General features: G+C 42.6%; 1 protein-coding gene across 4 annotated transcripts in view; it reads right to left on the reverse strand.

Moving 5' to 3' along the window:
- The window catches only part of LOC111949429 (protein furry homolog), a 211227-nt gene that overhangs the window by 121543 nt on the left and 66336 nt on the right, over nucleotides 1–23348 (reverse strand). For all 4 annotated transcript variants that reach the window (XM_070433935.1, XM_023966584.2, XM_023966586.2 and 1 more), the window contains exons 13-22: nucleotides 21655–21763; nucleotides 18589–18675; nucleotides 13114–13285; nucleotides 12755–12887; nucleotides 12270–12377; nucleotides 5900–6044; nucleotides 5656–5766; nucleotides 2977–3159; nucleotides 2415–2501; nucleotides 195–454 (exon numbers count right to left, since the gene is read on the reverse strand). In XM_070433935.1, the coding sequence (XP_070290036.1) occupies nucleotides 195–454; nucleotides 2415–2501; nucleotides 2977–3159; nucleotides 5656–5766; nucleotides 5900–6044; nucleotides 12270–12377; nucleotides 12755–12887; nucleotides 13114–13285; nucleotides 18589–18675; nucleotides 21655–21763 (1395 nt within the window). The remainder of the gene's footprint in view (nucleotides 1–194; nucleotides 455–2414; nucleotides 2502–2976; nucleotides 3160–5655; nucleotides 5767–5899; nucleotides 6045–12269; nucleotides 12378–12754; nucleotides 12888–13113; nucleotides 13286–18588; nucleotides 18676–21654; nucleotides 21764–23348) is intronic.

Consider the following 23348-nt stretch of genomic DNA (forward strand, 5'->3'; position numbering starts at 1 on the left):
TATCTTCTTACATCAAGATCCACATTGTAAAATAAACTTTTGTTCAATACTCTGATGTGTTATCCTCTGGGGCTGTGCTGTACGCAATCTGTACAATGAATCAAATCCAACATGGGGTTGTGTCAGGTTGGCTCGGGTTGGCGACAATAAAGATCTATTCTATTCAATCAGGAACAGAACTTAGCAKTACTCACGTGGGGTCCACCAGTGGCATGAGCAGCTGCATGCGTGTGAAGACGTAGGACCAGGTGTAGCTAAGGGCGGTGGGGCAGTGTTTGGGCAGGTGGTCCTGGCGCAGCAGGCTGTAGAGACAGAGCACCCAGGGGTCCTTGACCGACTGGGCAAAGATCCACACGTGGGACGGGCTCCGGATGTCATAGTGGCTGTTGACCAGCATGGAGTTCCACTCAAGCAGCCATTGCAGGTCCACTTGGTGGCCCAATGGAAGAGTGGCCTAAAGAGGGGGTTGGGGATTGGGAGACAGGAGGGTCAGGGGTTAGAAGTCGAGGGTTAGAGGTTTCAGTCAATTCAGGAAATGATCTTCAATTACAATTAAAGGCTATAGACTGTTTATTTTAGAAATCATAAAAAATGTATGCAATTTTTTTAGGTTCAACTGGAATTTCAATTGCAGTTCTAGAACCAGGCTAAAACTGCCATCCACAATTCTATGATCAGTGAGAAGATTGTTCATACAAATCACTAACGTGATTAATGGAAGCTAACCAGATCGCTTGACGGTAAAGTGYATTCGGAAAGTACCCCTTGACTTTTCCCACATTCTGTGATGTTACAGACCTATTCTAAAATGAATGAAATCGTTTTTTCCCCCTCATCAATCTACACACAATACTCTATAATGACAAAGCAAAAACAGGTTTTCAGAAATTTGTACAAAATAAAAAACAGAAACCTTATTTACATAACTATTCAGAACCTTTGCTATGAGACTCGAAATTGCGCTCAGGTGCATTCTGTTTCCATTGATCATCCTTGAGATGTTTCTACAGCTTGATTTTGAAGTCCACCTTTGGGAAATTCAATTGATTGGACATGAGTTGGAAAGGCACACACCTGTCTATATAAGGTCCCACAGTTGACAGTGCATGTCAGAGAAAAAACCAAGCCATGAGGTYGAAGGAATTGTCTGTAGAGTTTCGAGACAGGATTGTGTCGAGGCACAGATCTGGGGAAGGGTACCAAAAAATGTCTTCAGCATTGAAGGTCCCCAAGAACAGAGTGGCCTCCATCATTCTTAAATGGAAGAAGTTTGGAACCACCAAGACTCTTCCTAGAGCTGGCCAAACGGAGCAATTGGTGGAGAAGGGCCTTGGCCTTTATGGTAGAGTGGCCAGACGGAAACCACTCCTCAGTAAAAGGCACATAACAGCCCGCTTGGAGTTTGCCAAAAAGCACCTAAAGGACTCTCAGAACATGAGAAACAAGATTATATCGTCTGATGAAACCAAGATTGAACTCTTTGGCCTGAATGCCAAGTGTCACGTCTGGAGGAAACCTGGCACCATCCCTACGGTGAAGCATTGTGGTGACAGCATTATGCTGTGGGGATGTTTTTCATCAGGGACTGGGAGACTAGTCAGTATTGAGGGAAAGATGAAAGTACAGAGAGATCCTTGATGAAAACCTGCTCCAGAGCGCTCAGGACCTTAGACTGGGGGTGAAGGTTCACCTTCCAATAGGACAACAACCATAAGCACACAACCAAGACAACACAGGAGTTCTCTGAATGTCCTTGAGTGGCCCAGCCAGAGCCCGAACTCGAATCTGATCGAACATCTCTGGAGAGACCTGAATATAGCTGTGCAGTGATGCTCCCCATCCAACCTGACAGAGCTTGAGAGGATCTGCAGAGAAGAATGGGAGGGACTCCCCAAATACAGGTGTGCCAAGCTTGTAGCGTCATACTCAAGAAGACTCGAGGCTGTAATCACTGCCAAAGGTGCTTGAACAACGTACTGAGTAAARGGTCTGAATACTTATGTAAATGTCATATTTTTTTTCTAAAAAACAGTTTTTGCTTTGTATTGTATGTAGATTGATGAAGAAAATAAACAATTCAGTCAATTTTAGAATAAGGCTGTAACGTAACAAAATGTTGAAAAAGTCAAGGGGTCTGAATACTTTCCGAATGCACTGTATGTTAAGCGGACTGGGCTGTCTGGAGTAATAACAAAGTTATGAAATGTGAGAAATTGTACATAAAATAAGTGGATTACTTAGATGAGCAAAATGCAGCCAGACTTACACAGAAGCTATACTGTATGAGTACACATTGAGGCCTTCAGTCTCCCCTCTCTCTCTCCACCCCCACCCTCTGCCTCCTGTTCTCCCTCTAAAACACACACACACACACACACACAGAGAGAGAGAGTGCAACAGAGAGAAACGCTCACCGTATCTGACGCTGCCACATGGACAAAACTTTCCAGAACCGCCAGGCTCAGTTGGTCCATGACCTCTATCATGGGTTTGTCATCATCCTGTAAGGTATCACAGAATCCATCATGTTCAACCAACTCTGGTCCAATACTCCGTAACCAGCACACAATTTACTGGTTAACTTTCCAGTTAACTTTCCAGTTAACCGGTTTTGCTATGGAGCTACACTGGGGCTTCGAGAAAACGGGAGCTTTTTAGCTGTTACATTAGACCTGTAACTTGTTGACAGCGTGAGAAGAGCGCGAGCCACTTTATCAAGCGCTCTCGGGGCGTGAGACATGCATTGAATTCTTGAAGAAGAATAAAGAGCGGGACATTTTACGCTGAGCAGTGCATACCTCTCATGAAACGAATGGGAATGTCTCACGCTCTGCACAAGTTACATGTCCATGAAATAGCCTTTTGGGTGTGATGTGGTGGTTCCTATGGTTACGCAGCCACGTTTGAACAATGAATTTTACAATAACAGCCCGGCGATTTTAACCCACGTTCTGACAATCCCCCTCTCGCCCTTACCTCAGCCTGTCCGATGGCGAGGAACAGGCAGCGTATCTCCCGGAGGATTGCCATGGCCAGTTTGCGCGTTGTGAGCTGACAGGAGCAGAGCAGCAGCAAGGCCAGGCCCTCGATGGCGTGCAGCACTGTGGAGTGGGGTCCGTGTTCCACCGACACGCGTTGGCTGGAGCCCAACTGCAACWGCTACAACACACAGCGGACACAGGTGCAAACAACAACAACTCAATAGAAGAGCAGGGCGCACTCACAACAGCGCCAGAACTAGAAGGGACATTGACACATATTTGTATTCCTTTCAGAAGAAACAGAAACCATGCCCTTACCTTAAACTAGTGCYGAGCGATTAGTGCTTTTTKTAATATGTCGGTTTGGTTTAAGTTCATTGATAAAAACRTTATCACGGTTTTTGAATTCTGTTTCAGGGGGGTGGGGGGTCCAACCCAGTGTCATAAACAAAAATGCACCCCTCCTCCCCAAGATGAAAGATATTTGCATATGATCCCCCCCTTGTACTGTAAATAAATCGAACACCCTTCCCCCTCATACAATTAACTCAAAATAATGTTTATGACCACAAATAACAATAACTGTAGCAACACTGTTATTTCCATTGTGGTCCCTATTTTTTGTACATGAATACAAGTACAATTCTTACAAGCTTGTTTGGCTGGTAGCTTATTCTTCAGATGTTCTGGGGCTGCTGGTGAACCATAATGTGCAGGCATAATCAAAGTGACACTGGACTAGCTCACCTGCAAGAGTCTTTAGGGTGTCTATAATAGGTTTCCATCCAATTGGTGACAGATTTTCATGTGAATATTCAAAAAATATTCATTTAGGAAGATTTTCCTTTAGTAAGTGTAGCGCCGAACCTACATGACAGGGAAGATTTTAATTTACCGGACATTTGATAAATGTAACATACATCCATATGCATTCAGATCCAACCTGGCGCAGCCAGCACCATCAATAAAATAGGGCTGTTGGCCAAATGAGCCACATTTTACGTGTCCTTAAAAACAGCCTATAACAAATGAGAAAAACACGATTCCTTGTGTTTCAATGTGTAGCATATGCAAAACGTTCTAACCTATTTTTTGGGGGGGGGGGGTTAGGCTTAGCTGTCAGAGATTTTAGCAGTACATTTATGGTATCAAGGCATTGCATGCAATGGCGTTCACTGTATGATATTCATATTTTTATAAATATATAGCCTTGATATATTATTAAATATATAGTCTCTCTATAAACTAGAGAGATAGAGATTTGCCGGTGGCATGCTATGTTACCGACATGCATTTCTTCATGTCAGATGCCTACTGTGTCTGCTATTAGTTCATTTTTGATTCAAATATTTTGTATAAAGACAAGAATTATATTGTTAGATTACAGGAGTAACTTTGGTTGTCCTGAAAGGGTCTTCCTTAGCTAAAGCTTAATAATAGCCACACCATACCAAACCTTCACAAACGTTTCTTAACTTCATTAGGGTAATATCAAAAGTAAGTCGAGCCATTGTTTTATAGGGAAAATACGAGCAGAAGAGCGAATGTAAATCAGGGATATTTGTCCCTATNTGTGGTCCCTATTTTTTGTTGTTGTACATGAATACAAGTACAATTCTTACAAGCTTGTTTGGCTGGTAGCTTATTCTTTAGATGTTTGGGGCTGCTGGTGAACCATAATGTGCAGGCATAATCAAAGTGACACTGGACTAGCTCACCTGCAAGAGTCTTTAGGGTGTCTATAATAGCTAGGTTTCCATCCAATTGGTGACAGATTTTCATGTGAATATTCAAAAAATATTCCTTTAGGAAGATTTTCCTTTAGTAAATGTAGCGTTCACATTACTTTAATAAAATATTTGTTTAATTTTATTAATTTTATTTCATTCCAAGTCATCATCTGGAGCTGCTGCCTATGCTGTCTGACAAAATCACAATTTAAGTAGTTCTTCAATGTAAATAAGGCATACTGAATACCAACTATCAGTCACTTAGATCATGTATTTTCAAGCTTGCAAAGCAACTGCTTTCTTTCCCTCTCGATCTTCTCTCAGTCTCTTGCCGGGTTCAAAAGAACTGGGAACTGGGAACTGGGAACTGATTAATCTCAACCTTCCGACATCAGTGCGTAAAAAAAAAACACTATTTGAACGGTCATCCCTTCTCGAAATACCAACTCAGGATTTCGGGTCTCTTTCTAAAGCTCTGACTTTCCGACCTGAAGATCACTGACATCATGATTTGATCTCATATTTTTCAGAGTTCCCAGTTCTTTTGAAAGAGGCATCTGTGTCTGCTCTGCACAGACCGGACAAGTTTAAGCGGGTGCACAATGATTTATGGTCATTGTAGTTAATTAACACATTTTCTGCTCTAAACTGTGTAGAATATTGACCTGTTGGAAACTACAACTCCCTACTACATTGCACAGTTCAGGCTTGATCATATTTATCTCTACAGAAACTACACATCGAGCTCACAAAAAAAAACGGAACAAAATGTAATTCAAATAATTGAACCGACATCGGTCAAATTAGTTGTTTAAAGACCTAATCGCTCAGCACTACRTAAACATACAGGCACTTAATGTAGCTACTCATTACACCTCCCAGCCTATATCTCCACTGTAAGAGCAATAAGTAAATGTTAGACAGCCTATCTCTGTTTACTGTACCTCTGCTGGGCGTATCTTGGCTGTGTCGCAGCCCTTCTCTGGGGCTGACAGAGCAAGTCTCCACTGGGTCAACAGCTGGAGCAGCAGCCGGAGAGAGTTGTCCAGTAGGGCCTGCAATCAATCAATTAGTCAATCAATTAGTCAATTAATCAATCAAGAAATCAACTCATCAAGCCATCTATCCATTGATAGTTCCATGCAGCTATCCATACATTAACCCATCCGTCCATCCATCCATCTGTACCTGGTGGCTGTCCTGAACCTCCCGCAACAGGAAATTGGTAAAGCCAAACAGGACGTCATCACGCCACTCAGGGAGGTCTACCAGTAAACTCTGRAGGGAGTTCTGGGCTATGAGGCGTAGCTCGTCGTCCATGTGAATCGTCAACCTGGGAGAAAAACAATACACACAATGTGCGTTTTAAAGAGGCAACTATTTATGTATTGCTCAGTTTACTAAATTCTACTTAAAGTTGAAATCCTTAATTGCTATATAAATTTTTTGACACACGGTACCAGTCAAAAGTTTGGACGCCTACTCATTTAAGGGTTTTTCTTTATTTTTTACTATTTTCTACATTGTAGAATAMTAGTAAAGACATCAAAGCTATGAAATAACACATATGGAATCATGTAGTAACCAAAAAAGTGTTAAACAAATCTAAATATATTTTATATTTGAGTAGCCACCCTTTGCCTTGATGACAGCTTTGCACACACTCGGCATTCTCTCAACCAGCTTAATGAGGAATGCTTTTCCAACAGTCTTGAAGGAGTTCCCACATAGGTTGAGCACTTGTTGGCTCSTTTTCCTTCACTCTATGGTCCAACTCATCACAAACCATCTAATTGGTTTGAGGTCGGGTGATTRTGGAGGCCAGGTCATCTGATGCAGCACTCCATCACTCATCTTCTTGGTCAAATAGCCCTTACACAACCTGGAGGTGTGTTTTGTGCCATTGTCCTGATGAAAAACAAATGATAGTGGCACTAAGCGCAAACCAGATGGGATGGAGTATCGCTGCAGAATGCTGTTTTAGCAATGCTGATTAAGTGAGCCTTGAACTCTACATAAATCACCGACAGCGTCACCAGCAAAGCACCCCCACACCTTCTCCTCCATGCTTCATGGTGGGAACCACACATGTGGAGATCATCCGTTCACCTACTCTGCACCTCACAAAGACACGGCGGTTGGAACCAAAAATCTAATATTTGGACTCATCAGACCAAAAGGACAGATTTCCACCGGTCTAATRTCCATTGCTCGTGTTTCTTGGCCCAAGCAAGTCTCTTCTTATTATTGGTGACCTTTAGTARTGGTTTCTTTGCAGCAATTCRACGATGAAGGCCTGATTCACGCAGTCTTCTCTGAACAGTTGATGTTGAGATGTGTCTGTTACTTGAACTCTGTGAAGCTTTTATTTGGGCTGCAATTTCTGAGGCTGGTAACTCTAATGAACTTATCCTCTGCAGCAGAGGTAACTCTGGGTCTTCCTTTCCTGTGGCGGTCCTCATGAGATCCAGTTTCATCATAGCGCTTGATGGTTTTTGCGACTGCACATTTTCCGGATTGACTGACCTTCATGTCTTAAAGTAATGATGGACTGTTGTTTATTTCGCTATGCTTATTTTAGCTGTTCTTGCCACAATATGGACTTGGCCTTTTATCAAATCCAATTTTATTGGTCACATACATGTTTAGCAGATGTTATTGCTGGTGTAGCGAAATGCTTGTGTTTCTAGCTCCAACAGTGCAGTAATATCTAATAAGTAATATCTAACAATTTCACATCAAAACACACAATACACACAAATCTAAAGTAAAGGAATGGAATTAAGAATATATAAAGATTTGCACGAGCAATGTCAGACTGACATAGACTAAAATACAGTAGAATATAATATAATACAGTATATACATATGAGATGAGAAATGCAAAATATGTAAACATTATTAAAGTGGCCAGTGATTTCAAGTCAATGTATATAGGGCAGCAGCCTCTAAGGTGCTAGTGATGGCTATTTAACAGTCTGATGGCCTTTAGATAGAAGCTGTTTTTCAGTCTCTCGGTCCCATCTTTGATGCACCTGTACTGACCGCGCCTTTTGGATGATAGCGAGGTGAACAGGCAGTGGCTCGGGTGGTTGTTATCCTTGACCTTTTTGGCCTTCCTGTGACATCGGGTGCTGTAGGTGTCCTGGATGGCAGGTAGTTTGCACCCGGTGATGCGTTGAGCAGACCGCACCATCCTCTGGAGAGTCCTGCGGTTGCGGGCGGTGTAGTTGCCGTGCCAGGCGGTGTAGTTGTCGTACCAGGCGGTGATACAGCACGACAGGATGCTCTCAATTGTGCATCTGTAAAAGTTTTAGGTGCCAAGGGTTTTAGGTGCCAAGCCAAATTTCTTCAGCCTCCTGAGGTTGAAAAGGCACTGTTGCGCCTTCTTCACCACACTGTCTGTGTGGGTAGACCATTTCAGTTTGTCAGTGATGTGTACACCGAGGAACTTGAAGCTTTACACCTTCTCCACTGTGGTCCCATCGATGTGGATAGGGGGGTGCTCTGCTGTTTCCTGAAGTCCACGATCAGCTCCTTTGTTTTGTTGACGTTGAGTGAGAGGTTAATTTCCTGGCACCACACTACCAGGAACCTCGTCTCGTCATTGTTGGTAATCAGGCCTACTACTGTTGTGTCGTCTGCAAACTTGATGATTGAGATGGAGGCATGCATGGCCACTCAGTCATGAGTGAACAGGGAGTACAGGAGGATGCTGAGCACGCACCCTTGTGGGGCCCTTGTGTTGAGGATCAGCGAAGTGGAGATGTTGTTTCCTACCTTCACCACCTGAGGGCGTCCCGTCAGGAAGTCCAGGACCCAGTTGCACAGGGCGGGGTTCAGACCCAGGGCCCCGAGCTTAATGATGAGCTTGGAGGGTACTATGATGTTGAATGCTGAGCTATAGTCAATGAACAGCATTCTTACACAGGTATTCCTCTTGTCCAGATGGGATTGTGAGGGTGCGATGGCGATTACATCATCTGTGGATCGATTGGGGCGGTATGCAAATTGGAGTGGGTCTAGGGTGACAGGTAGGGTGGAGATGATATGATCCTTGACTAGTCTCTCAAAGCAATTCATGATGACAGAAGTGAGTGCTACGGGGCGATAGTCATTTTGTTCAGTTACCTTTGCTTTCTTGGGTACAGGAATGGTGGACATCTTGAAGAATGTGGGGGCAGCAGACTGGGATAGGGAGAGATTGAATATGTCCGTAAACACTTCAGCCAGCTGGTCTTCACATGCTCTGTGGACGCGGCTAGGGATGCCGTCTAGGCCGGCAGCCCTGCAAGGGTTAACACGCTAAATGTCTTACTTACGTCGGCCATAGAGAAGGAGAGCCCACAGTCCTTAGTAGCTGGCCATGTCAGTGATACTGTGTTATCCTCAAAATGGGCAAAAAAGGTGTTTAGCTTATCCGGAAGCAAGACGTCGGTGTCCGCGACGTGGCTGGTTTTCCCTTTGTAGTCCGTGATTGTCTGTAGACCCTACCACATACGTCTCGTGTCTTAGCCGTTGAATTGCAACTCCACTTTGTCTCTGTACTGACGTTTTGCCTGTTTGATTGCCTTACTGAGGGAATAACTACACTGTTTTCTATTCTACCATAATCCCAGTCACCTTGCCATGTTTCAATGCGGTGGTTCGTACTTTCAGTTTAGCGCGAATGCCGCCATCTATCCACGGTTTTTGGTTTGGGTATGTTTTAATAGTCACACTTAGAACAACATATTCTCTACACTTCCTGTTGAACTCAGTCCCCGTGTCCATGTATACATCAATGTTATTATCCGAGGGTACCCGGAATATATCCCAGTCCGCGTGATCAAAACAATCTTGAAGCATGGATTCTGATTGGTCAGACCAGCGTTGAATAGACCATAGCACGGGTACTTCCTGTTTGAGTTTCTGCCTATATAAGGGGAGACCAAAAAGGAGTCATGATCTGATTTGCCGAAGCAAGGGCGGGGGAGGGCCTTGTAGGCATTTCGGAAAGCTGAGTAGCAGTGGTTCAATGTTTTTGCAGAGCGAGTGCTACAGTCAATGTGTTGGTAGAACTTCGGTAGCGTTTTCCTCACATTAGCTTTGTTAAAATCCCCGGCTACAATAATTGCATCCTCAGGATATATAGTTTCCAGTGTAGTTCTTTGTGGGTCGTCGTGGTATCGGCTTGAGGGGGAATATACACGGCTGTGACTCTAACCGAAGAGAATTCTCTCGGGAGGTAATATGGGTCGGCATTTGATCGTAAGGTATTTGAAGTCGGGTGAACAAAAGGACTTGAGTTTCTGTATGTTATCACAATCACACCATGAGTAGTTAATCATGAAACATACACCCCTGCCCTTCTTCCAGGAGAGATCTTTATTCCTGTCTACACGATGAACTGAGAACCCAACTGGCTGTACAGACTCAGCATATCCCGAGAGAGCCATGTTTCCCTGAAACAGAGTATGTTACAATCCCTGATGTCTCTCTTGAAGGAGATCCTCGCTCTGAGCTCGTCAACTTTATTATCCAGAGACTGAACATTAGCGAGTAATATACTCGGAAGTGGTGGGGGGTGTGAATGCCTCCTGAGTCGGACTAGAATCAGCCTCTGGAATCAGTTCAATTGCCCTGGGGGGTACGAACAAAGGATCCAATTCGGGAAAGTCGTATTCCTGGTCGTAATGCTGGTAATGCTGGTGAGCTACCACTGCTCTGATATCCAAAAGTTATTTCTGGCTGTATGTAATAACACAAAAACATTTCTSKGCTAATAATGTAATAAATAACACATAAAAAACAAAATACAGCCAAGCTTTTAGCTTAGGAGCTAAAAGCACGGCTGCCCTATCTGTTGGCGCCATCTTGATAGAGCTTTCTTCTGTATACCACCCCTACCTTGTCACAACTGATGGGCTCAAACGCATTAAGAAGGAAAGAAATTCCACAAATGAACTTTTAACAAGGCACACCTATTAATTGAAATGCATTCCATGTGACTTAACTCATGAAGCTGAGAGAATGCCAAGAGTATGCAAAGCTGTTGTCAAGGTAAAGGGTGCCTACTTTGAAGAATCTCAAATATATGTTGAACAGTTTTTTGGTTAGTATATGATTCGATATGTGTTATTTCATAGTTTTGATGTCTTCACTATTATTCTACAACTTAGAAAATAGTAAAATAAAGAAAAACCCTGGAATGAGTAGGTGTGTCCAAACATTTGACTGGTACTGTATAAATAAATGACATATGCCCATTGATTCTTGAAGAACATAACTGTTATGAATTGTATGTATAATGACTAAATGATGTATACATTTAAAGTAATGATAGGACTATATCCAACAGAATTCTACCCTGTCTCTGTATAATGATGAAGAAAGTTTGTCCATAAGAAAAAAGGGACTGTTAGCAGACAAGTAACTGTGGCAGAAAGAACTGTGGTCCCGTGTGGCTCAGTTGGTAGAGCATGGCGCTTGCAACGCCAGGGTTGTGGGTTCATTCCCCACGGGGGGACCAGGATGAATATGTATGAACTTTCCAATTTGTAAGTCGCTCTGGATAAGAGCGTCTGCTAAATGACGTAAATGTAGAAAACTTGTGACCACTCTGGAACTGATAACAGGGAAGGAAGTCTCCCCACCCAGGGAGGGGAGAAACCTTGGGCTTGTAGTAGATTGTATAACAGGTGGCAGGATGGGATAAGCAATGTATGAGTAGGAGAAGACTTGTGAACTATATTGTCATTGTCTGAGAGGAGGAGGGACATTTATGACGAAATGAGAGGTATATAAACCAATGTACATGAAATGATAACAGAGCTCTCGTAAATAAACCTGCTGACTATTGTAGACTGGCCTCTGTCTGTTTCATTTCAACAAGAACCTTATAAATTCTTGGTAACAAACCGAGTAGTTTAATTGAAGTTCAGTTTATGAACATTGAGAACAAAATTCTCATAACAATAACTTAAAAATACCTCAGGAGCTTAGTTCAACTGTCACACCGCATCAAAACCCAAAATACAAGCTTGTTAATTTCGATATTTGTACACAATAAACAAACACTATTTAGCCTCAAAACATGGTTAAAACTATGATTTTGATTATAATGGATGGTCAGTCCTTGCATCCATAACTCTGTCAATGAATTTGAAGGGGGTTACATTTCTCCAAGCCCATCCCTCAGCTTTTTACCAACACACARGTGGGGTGAACACTGTTACTGTTTCAATTAAGGATTCTAGCTTTAAATAATTGCCTCCTTAAAACACACATTGTTGAAGAAAAGTTTTCAATGAAATCAGGCTGCCAGATTATAATGAGGTTTATTGGAATTTTTCCAGTCAGGTAAGATAGGAATGGTTCCTGGTCTAAAGTGGGCTCAGCATGATACATGACACCTAATTATCTGAATGCCCTGGTCAAATAGGCAGCAGCGGGCCTCTGCAGGATCGTGTTACTGAGGTTTCGGGAAACCTGAAGGGTTGGCCCATTCATTACAATGGGTTTCTTGCACATACACAGACACAGGCAGATATGCACACACATGCACGCACGTACACACCGAGATAGCAGGTCTATGAGTTCGGGCTTGGACATGCCGTCTGGCAGGATGCGAGGGATGGCCGCCACACACGTCCTGAACAAGTCGATCTTCGGCTTCCTCTCTCCTCTGACAAGACAAGGTGAGACACCATCAAGATCAGGTCAACAGCAGAACTGCCTGCCTTTCAGTTTGTCATTACATATGCAATGTAAAATGTCCCCCAATAATGACATGCAAAAATATTTTTGACAACTGCCAAATCATGGTACATCAAGAATAGGGCCTTTAGTTGTATTTTTTCCTGACCACATGACCTAACCAGGAAACCTTTTTCCTGGCCAATCCAAGTTGAAACTTGGAGGATTACCAGTCGTAGGACCCTGGAGAGCTGGGAACGTTGGGAAAGTTTCTGGAAATGTACAACCCTAACACTTGTAGAGGAAGATCAATAAATCAAATGTATTTATAAAGCCCTTTTCACATCAGCCGAGTAGCACACGTACGTGATCATGTCCTCAGGCTCTTTGTTGAGCATCTGGACGTTGGTCATCATCAAGCATCGGCCCACCTCCTTGTCCAAGTGTCTCAGGCTATTGTCGATGGCCTTCCTCACCTGGGAGTAGTACAGGGACATACCTACAGCACAGGAGAAGAACACATCATTTACTTTCAGGATCTATTCTATTCATACATACTTACACGGGAAGGTGCATGGTGAACAACACAACCTTTCATTCCAGCACAACAATTCCAGTGTTGAATTGTGCCATCCATCCATCCAATCATCCATCCTTCCACCCACACATCCATCCAACCATCCACAACATACCGGAAACAGTAGGTAGTCCACCTGGTGACCCACCTATGACCTTGGCTTCATCATCGGTCAGTGTTTTGCTCAGGTAAGTCTTCTTTACCCTGAGTGTGTTGCCCGAAGGCAGCGTGGCTCCCGTGTTGGGCATGGGTGGCTCCCCATCCTTCTGCTGGAGCTTGTCAGCTATCACCAGGAACGCTCTCAGACCTATATTCATTCTCTGGACAAAGGCACACACTGGAATGTTATGTTAATTGTCATGATATTATGACTGATTTGATTGGTAATTGATTGATTGATTACATGTATTGTCCTTTTACGGGAAATTATTTTCAAATGTATTGTTATTCTGAATCTGGTATATTGTTCAATGTGTTCTATGCAGTTCTGCTTTCAAAAATGGCATTACAATTTAGAAAATATAGCTGCAAGCAGAAATGAACATGGATCTGTTCACAGGGTAACAGAAAGGACACACGATCAGTTGGATAACAAAGCACTCTATTTATAGGAACTATCTTGCTTAAAGGGCAWTCAGTGAAAGCATTACCATATTTATCTCTCAATACCACAAGGATGACCCAATTGAAGTTTAATCTAGTCCTGTATGTTGGTCCTTTTAATGCAGTATGTAATGATTCTTAAAAATCCTTAAGAGTCTATTGACGCACCTGTGCTTCAATCTAAGTAACATAGTCCAAAAAATCCCCATGTAAATCCGTCAGTTTAAGATTGGGCTGCGTCTCAATCCACCACATCCAAATATGTCGGCCTTCCGCATCTGCAGTGGAATGTGGCCGAGCTACAGCGATGTTTGTCAGACCATAAGACAGTCTTTTCACGAAAACGRCTGTAACCACTCTATGGAAAGATGAGACTCTCAAATCACAATGTTGTTCTCCGTTTTGCTCTACGACCCCCACAAGTGTCCCAGGACTCGTCTGAAGGTAACCCATACAAATTAGTGGAGGTAGTTTTGTGCCAACAAAAATAAGGGGTTAAATATGAATAAAAATTACAAAAATATTTCCTGAGCTTTCTTATATCTTCTAAATATAGCACACACTTCAAAACCTCTTGACTATCTTCTTTGCCATATATGAATCAAATAAAACAATTTATAAAATAGGGGGCCCTCTTCTATAAATTGGGGTCCGCAAATTAAAAATCAGATAGCTAAATGATCCATGGTATGACCAAATAATGTGTCCAATAACTGACAATAATGGACTATTTTTGACTGCAACATATTCATCATAATCCCATTATTGCTTTTGTGCAGATTTATTCACAAGCACACTTGGCGCTTATACTGATGTTTAGGCAACTGAAATTGTCTTCATTTCACTGAGCGTCTTGCTGGCCGTGTGTTTTGGTGGTTTGGGTATTTTTTGTTTTTTTTGTCATTATAAAAATAAGCTGTTACTGTGTTCCAACTCACATGCTTTTTGTTTTATAGTTGTAACAAAAGCACTCCACGAATATAATGTATTTGACACATGGAATGATGTGTTTTTTCAGTTTTTTTTTCTTTACATATAGTAATCCATGAGCCAGGGAAGTTGGTCGGGCAGCTCGAGCTCACTTGGGCCGATGGTGTCTTATAGTGATTTTCTTGAAGGTCTATGTCCCTAAAGTTGGAAAATGTGTGATAGCATTGCAAAAATGGTAGCTATCTGTGTATTATCGCTCTTTCTGTCATCCCCCATCCCTTACATTCTTCCCATAAGGATTTTACCCAATGACAAACAACAATATACAACAAGTTATACCCTTTAAACATGTATAATTGGAAAGCTTAGATTCACAGCTATCCATCAGACACATTTCTGGGAGGAATGTTCAGGTCAACATAACTTTGACCTCTATGGTACATATCAGAATGACCTTATAAATGACTTTAAAAAGGAAACACTAATACATTTTAAACTTTGTTTGACAAGTGTGTAATGAACACGATGGGAGACAGAGAGCTGGTTTCAAGCGCAGGGCGCAGCAGGAGTTTATTTGTAAATGGCCACAGGAAGAGGCAGGTAGCTAGGTCCAGGGGCAGGCAGAAGGTCATACACATGGGTCCAAAAAGGCAACAGTACAGGCAGGGAAAAGGCTAGTAACATCGTCCGGGAGATCAGGCAATAGGTTGATAACAGGAAATCCGATTTGCTAAAGTACAGGCGGGGAATATGCAAAAGGCATCGTTAGTGAGGCAGGCCAAAACTATCATACACGGGAGGATTAAATTACGGGAAAAACAGAGCTCCGAATAGAAGTGTGTCACAAAACAAACAATACCTCACAATGATGGGGTGCAAAGAACTGAACTGATGAATGCCCTACAGGTGTAGTACAACATGCCGGTTATTGGGATCTGGAGAGTGAGCTGCGTTCAGGGGATCTACGTGTTTGAGAGTGTGAGTTGGAAGCAGATGTTACAAAGTGGTTATGAAAGGCCATGAAACTACCTTTCAAATTATATATAATATAACCAACTTTGAAAGCACCAGCTACAACTATTGTTTAAAAATCGCCCATATTGTGCCATTGACTTTAGAATGTTGGAAGGTTGCCCATAAAAATTCCATGTAATGAGGCAGCTATGTTTTGGGATTTTAACTATGGTGACACAAAATTGCACACTCACAGCTAGAGCTGGGTTTAAAAAAAATTGTAGATACAGGGCGCATTAACCCCACAGAAACCTTTTTCCAATATGGATGCCAAACAACTCAGTGGGGTCTTATTGGACAATTTTACATGACCATACCTGTATGAAATATAATTGTAGTATTCCCCAAAAACTCTCTGAGTGATGTAGATACACAACCACATGAGCCAGGTGTGCCAGATATATAAAGTTGTTAAATTACTCACAGAATTGTGGTAAGAAGCTGTCTGAATCCCTGATTTCTGAAGATGTTAGGATCATTAATTGCAGTATTTCATCTTCAAACTTGTCAAAATGGATATGTACATGTGAATAGTCATGGATGTGAACTGATTACAATGTTATCCTATTAACTGCTTTCATAAAACAGGACTAGAAACTTGCTGCATACATTACAATGTAAATGTGTAGAATTGCATGAAATTAGTTATATAATTGCTAAATCTTCTCTCTGCTGTCAAGAGGGGGGCTGCTAAAATGTTTTGCTCACATATTCGCAGCCACGGCCATCTACTTTTATCTATTATAGAGCTGTTTGGGTTAGTGATCATTTGTAGAGTGGCTCTCTATTTGCCCTCAGCACTCATTTTTTCAACATTCTGAATGTCTACAGAATCCATGTGTTCTTCTGAAATATGATCACAGAAATACTGGACATTTTGAACTCTTAATATGGTGGTTGTAATTTGACAATTACAATCATGGTCTTGAATTGGACTCGCATTTTTCTGGTCTCGCTCTCGGAACCCTCATTTTTCTGGTCTCTCTATCACCAAAGTTGCAATCCAAACACATAGCTACCCCATTACATGGAATTTTATGGGTAAGCTTCCAACATTCTAATGTCAATGGCACAATATGGGCGATTTCTTTATAACAGTTGTAGCTGGTGCTTTCAAAGTTGGTTATATGATATATACTTTGATAGGTAGTTTCATGACCTTTCAGAACCACTTGTCAAACAAAGTTTAAAATGTACCAGATAATTCTTTTTAAAGTCATTTATACAGGTAATTCTGATATGTACCCTAGAGGTCAAAATATTGTTTGGGGGGGATTTTTTTCTAGACCTTCATAAACACAACCAAATTATTATTTTTCCGATACATTAAATATATTTATTAGACTGTTAAGAATGTTGACGTCCAAAAGACGTGTCATTGGCACAAAGGGGGATCCAATGAGGCCAGGCTTTTATAGTGTTAATGTATTGCGCTATATACCAATTCTGGGGGTTAATTTGACTAATGGTTTATTTTAAGCTTTTTGAAATATTTTTAGTCTTATTTTTATGATATTTCACATTGTTCGTCTGCATAATTTAAATCTAACTCTAATTTGCATGAGGCTAAGTCCACTTGATCAATAGCTATCTATTAACCTATGCCACTGGTGCCAATGACATAWATAGTGCCTCCAACTGGTCTGGTGCAGCCATCTAAGGTTGCAGTGACATTATATTCTCATGTCCTTTGGGTGGTGGACCATTCTTGATACACACGAGAAACTGTTGAGCGTGAAAAACCCAGCAGTGTTGTAGTTCTTGACACAAACCAGTGTGCCTGGCACCTACTACCATACCCCGTTCAAAGGCACTTAAATATGTGTTCTTGTCAGTTCACCCTCTGAATGGCACACGTACACAATCCATGTCTCAATTGTCTCAAGGCYTAAAAATCCTTCTTTTAACATGTCTCCTCCTCTTCATCTACACTGAATGAAGTGGATTTAACAAGTGACCTCAATAAGAGATCATAGCTTTCAACTGGATTCACCTAGTCAGTCTATGTTATGGAAAAAGCAGGTGTTCTTAATGTTTTGTATACTCAGTCTACATAAGATTTACATACCAATTTCCATGGCCCCATGTCCATCGGTTCAGTTCTTGTAGCCCTGGTGTGATATGATGTGTGGTGTAGCGTGGTCGAATTTTGATGCAGCAACTAATAATTCTAAAATTCATTAGAGGCTAATTCATTGAGTCTATATACTAAATCTGGAGACAATCTGACATATGGTTCATGGGGAGAAGATGATTGCAGATGATTTTGAGCATTAGCGTTATATACCAAGAATGAGTTGTTAATAGTTTCCTTGTTTTTTGTGATATGAATAACAAATTCAGTGTGGTTCATCTTAGGGAGGTCCATGATAGCAATGACAAGCTTCAAGTTGATTGGCCACTGTAGAGTGGATTTACAGTGGTTTAAATGGACAGGTAAAATCAATAACGCAGCCATCTTTTGACCAATCGCTTAGCTTTTCTCAAACTAAGTTAGGACATGTACCATGGGCCTACATTACAAAGTGGTCTCATTTGGACTCATGGTTCATGAGAAGAAGATTTTTGAAGTATTTCTCTTGCATATTTTTGGAATGTTAGAGTATGTGCTAATATGCCTTTACTGGTATAAGTGTGGCCATCTTTGAATGCATCAACCTTATTTTCTCACTCTTTAGGGATTATTGTGATTCGCGCAAAGACCACATTTGGAGTGAATATGACATTTTATGATTATTTTAAGCACTAGTGTTACATAGTAGAAAAAGTTAATTGTTAATAGCTTCTTTATTTTTTAAGATATTCATCATGGTAATGTCTTTGATGACCCCACAATGTTTCAAGTTGACAGTTAATTGTAAAGTGGATTTACAAAGGATTTAAATGGACACGGAACATCTGATTTATCAATAACTCAACCATCGCTTAACCAATCCCTTAGGTTTTTTCAAACTAAGTTAAGAGATGTCGCATGGGCCAACATACTGAATTTGGTGTTATTTGGTGTTACGGTTGTAGAATTGTAAATAATTMATATTGAAGAATGATGGAATTCAAAGCCAGTTATGTACTGTACCTCTGGGTTAAGACTAAAGGCTTTGGCTGGTTTCCCAACACACATAAGGTCAAAGATGATCTCTTTCATGGCAAAGTCCAGTCGTTCCTGTGGTGGAAGAAGAGGGTTTAGAACAGATTTGTAATATTGTTGCTGTTTTTCATATCATCACATTCACATCAGAGAGGAAGGCTCTACAACACCCTCTCAATTGAGTATCTTATCTAATTATTTTCAAATCTCATTTTGCTCTTTTGTAGCTTTGGCAACTAAACTGCATGGCCAAAAGTATGAGAACAGCTGCTCGTCGAACATCTCATTCCAAAAACATGGGCATTAATATGGAGTCGGTCCCCCCTTTGCTGCTATAACAGCCTTCACTCTTCTGGGAAAGCTTTCCACTAGATGTTGGAACATTGCTGCAGGGAATTGCTTCCATTAAGCCACAAGAGCATTAGTGAGGTCGGGCACTGATGTAGGGTGATTAGGCCTGTTCGATGGGGTTGAGGTCAGGGCTCTGTGCAGGCCAGTCAAGTTCTTCCACACCGATCTCGACAAACCATTTCTGTAAAGACTTCGCTTTGTGCTCAGGGGCATTGTCATGCTGAAACAGGAAAGGTCCTTCCCTAAACTGTTGCCACAAAGTTGGAAGCAACAGAATTGTCTTGAATGTCATTGTATGCTGTAGCATTAAGATTTCCCTTCACTGGAACTATAGGGCCTAGCCCAAACCATGAAAAACAGCCCCAGACCATCATTCCTCCTCCACCAAAGTTTACAGTTGGCACTATGCAATGAGGCAGGTAGCATTCTCCTGGCATCCGCCAAACCCAGATTTGTCCGTCGGACTGCCAGATGGTGAAGCGTGATTCATCACTCCAGAGAATGCGTTTCCTTTGCGCCAGAGTCCAATGGCAGCGAGCTTTACACAACTCCATCCAACGCTTGGCATTGTGCATTGTGATCTTAGCCTGGTCTGCGTCTGCTCGGCCATGGAAACAGATTTCATGAAGGTCCCGATGAACAGTTCTTCTGCTGACGCTGCTTCTAGGGACAGTTTAGAACTGGGTAGCGAGTGTTGCAACCAAGGACAGGTGCTTTTCACGTGCTACGTGCATCAGCACTCAGCAGTCCCGTTCTGTGAGCTTGTGTGGCCTACAACTTTGCGGCTGAGCCGTTGTTGCTACTACACGTTTCCACTTTACAATAATAGCACTTACAGTTGACCGGGGCAGCTCTAGCAGGGCAGAAATTTGACAAACTGACTTGTAGGAAAGGTGGTATCCTATGGCGGTGCCACGTTGAAAGTCACTGAGCTCTTCAGTATGGGCCATTCTACTGCCAATGTATGTCTATGGAGATTGCATGGCTGTGTGCCTGATTTTATACATCTGTCAGCAGCGGGTGTGCTGAAATAGCCAAATCCACTMATTTCAAAGGGTGTCCACATACTAGTGTATGTGTCTGTTTTCTATACCTGTTTGCTCCTCTCCCTGTAGGTTTTACAGACGCTCCTCACCCCTTGGCTACAACTCTTCTAACTTAGTGTACCCTGCAATTAGAACCCATGTGGAATTTCGGGTCTCTGGCAGCTTTTGGAACTGCCAATCTGCGGTCAAGAACGCAGAGTTCATCTCTATGCTGCCCTTCAGTCTTTTGACTTTTTGGCCCTGACGGAGACATGGATCACCACAGAGAACACTGCTACTCCAGCTGCTCTCTCTTCATCTGACTACGATTTCTCTCATAGTTCGAGAACATCTGCTCGTCGAGGTGATGGCACAGGGCTACTCATTTCTCCCAAGTGTAGATTTTCTTATTTCACACTCTCACCTGTCCATCTCCTCATTTGAATTCCATGCTGTCACTGTCCCTTGTCCACTCAAGCTTAACATTGTTGTCATCTATCGTCTTTTTTGACCTCACCCCTTTTCAGTCCCCTTCCACTCACAAAGCAGGCAATATGCTTGACCTCATCTTTACTAGAGGCGGTTAGCCTACTCATCTCACTGCAACCCCTCTCCAGGTCTCTGATCAGTACTTTGTTTCCTTTTCTGTCTCCCTTTCCTCCAACCCTAGCCCCTCAGTCCCTACCCAGATGCCGATGAGCCATTGCAATCTTCGTTCTCTCTCTCCTACTACTCTTCATATCATCTCTCCCGTCTGCTAAATCTCCCACCTTTCTCCTCCTGCCTCTTCGACCCTACTCTCCTCCCTTTCCTATGRCTCGCATTGTACCCTTACCTCTCGGCCGGCTCGGCCCTCCCCTCCTGCTCTGTTGCTGAGTGACTCATTGCGAGCTAACAGAACAGGGCTGCTGGCAGCTGAGCAAAAATTTTGGAAAACTAAACTTCCGGAGGACCTATCATCCTTTCACTCCCGCCTCTCGATCTCCTCTTCCTCTGTATCCACTGCTAATATTACTTTTCTATCATTCTAAATTTCAAGCTTCTGCCTCTAACCATAGGCAACTTTACCACCTTCTCCTCCCTCCTTAATCCTCCACTCCCTCCTCCCTCTCTGCGGACGACTTTGTCAACCGCTTTAAAAATAAGGTTTACGACATCCGCTCCTCATTCACTCAGCCTATTCAGTCCATTGGTCCCCCTCACACAGAACTACCTTACGCCTTGACCTCTTTCTCTCCTCTCTCTCCAGATGAAATCCTGCGACTAGTGAGGTCCGGCAGTCTAACAACCTGCCCGCTCGACCACATCCTCTCTTCCCTTCTCCAGACCATCTCTGGAGACCTTCTCCGATTCTTCCCTTCCCTCATCAACTCATCCCTGACCACTGGTTGAGTCCCCTCTGACTTCACAATGGCCAGAGTCGCATCCCTCCTCAGGAAAACCAACACTCGACTCTTCTGACGTAACCGGTATCCCTATTTTCTTTAATTTCAAAATCACTTGAGCGTGCTGTCTCTGAAAAACTCTCACGCTCTCTCTCAGAACTATCTTCTTGAGTGTCTGCTAGATGACTGAACTGTAAAAAATGTAACGTTTTTTTATTGTGCATGCTTCAGGAAAAACTAACATAAAAGTTCTAAATGTTTCAATAATGATAATCTTGTTGACAGCAGTTTACCTGTGCAATAAACTGGATAATTTTGACGAAGATGTTGAGGGGCATATCTCTGGGCACCACACTGCGAGAGCCCTTGGGGAAGAGTGTTGTAATGATGGTGTTGAGACGCCTGCAGGAGAACAGGGGGGAGAGAGATAGAGAGAGAGAGAAGAGAATAGAGAAGAAGAAAGAGGAGTGCGAGGGAGAGAGAGAAGAGAAGAGAGAAGAAAGAGGGGGGAGAGAGAGAGAGAGAGAGAGAGAGAGAGAGAGAGAGAGAGAGAGGAAGGGAGAGAGAGAGAGAGAGACAGACTAAGGATAGAGCTTCGGGGAATTCAACACAGGACAAACATTCAACAGATGAGATACATAGGGATCACAAACAGTTAGAACTGACATAGATAAAAATGTTACATTGGATTGCTTTACACTGGCTGGCCTGTATGCCGTTGTCCCATTTCTTAACAAGTGTTTTATTTTAAGCCTGGTTTATTTCCGGGCTAATTACAACGTGTTAAAGGCTTGACCTGTTTGTTATTCCTCCTGTGGTATGGTCTGTGTCCCAAATGGCAACATATTCCCTACATAGTGCACGACCTTTGGCTAGAGCCCTATGGGCCAAGGTAAAAAGAAGTGCGTTATAAAGGGAATAGGGTGCCATTTGGTACGCATCCCTGGTAATGTGTATCGTCTGAGTTCTGCCTCTTAACCTACGAGCCGAGCCCTTATCCACGGCCTACTACACTAGTGTGTGTGGCTCTGATACTAAAGTCCCCTGGCTCATCTTCCAATGAGAAAGAGCTTTAACTCCCTGTAGTGTGATGATCATCAGCCAGTCCCTGACCGTCCCTGGCCTACCTCCTAGCTACCTCCCACTTCTCTCATCTCCCCCACCCACTTTCTCCATTTTCCTTCCTCCACCCTCCTCCATCCCTCCTGGTGTAACAGGCTGCCTGTTTACAGACTGGGCTTGCTACTCTGACAGGTAAAGAGCCAAGTCAACCAAGTCTCCCATTATCAACGAAGGGGAGGAGACTGTGTGTGTTGGTGTGTGTGTATATGTTTGTGTGCATGCGCTCGTGCATGCACCTGGGTATGTGTGTTTGCATGCCTGCGGGTATGAATGTGTTCTTGAGTGTGTTGGGGAGGGATGCAATATATAAAAACACTTTTTTTCTCTACAGTTCTACCAAGAGAAATAACCTAGTCTGTTCGTGAATATTATATGTACACAGCTTCCTATGGGTGCTGCCATGCACCGGTCTCTTCTCCTTGTCTACGTCCTAAATTGCACCCTATTCCCAATTTAGTGCACTACTTTGGTCCCTATGAGCCCTGGTCAAAAGTAGTGCACTACGTAGGGAATACGATGCCATTCGGGAACGTAGACATTGTGGCTTCAACATTGAGAGGAGTGACCTTGGGGGAGGATGTTACGTGCCACACAGTCCAGTGTAGCTGGGAGGTAAATGGTTGCAGTGTTGAACACGATCAAGATATTTACAACTGAGTTGCAATGTGTATGTGGTGCTGTTTGTAACAAGCTGTATTTTGTGGAAAAATTTACATGACATGCCACAAAACACAAACATTACAATTGCTGTGTGAAATTGGCTGCGTTTACACACGCAGCCCAAATCTGATCATTTTTCCCACTCATTTGTCTTTTGACCAATCATACCAAAACAGATATTTTTCAGAGCTGATCTGATTGGTGA

Source organism: Salvelinus sp. IW2-2015, linkage group LG22 (genome assembly GCF_002910315.2).
Source record: "Salvelinus sp. IW2-2015 linkage group LG22, ASM291031v2, whole genome shotgun sequence".
Taxonomy (NCBI): Eukaryota; Metazoa; Chordata; class Actinopteri; order Salmoniformes; family Salmonidae; genus Salvelinus; species Salvelinus sp. IW2-2015.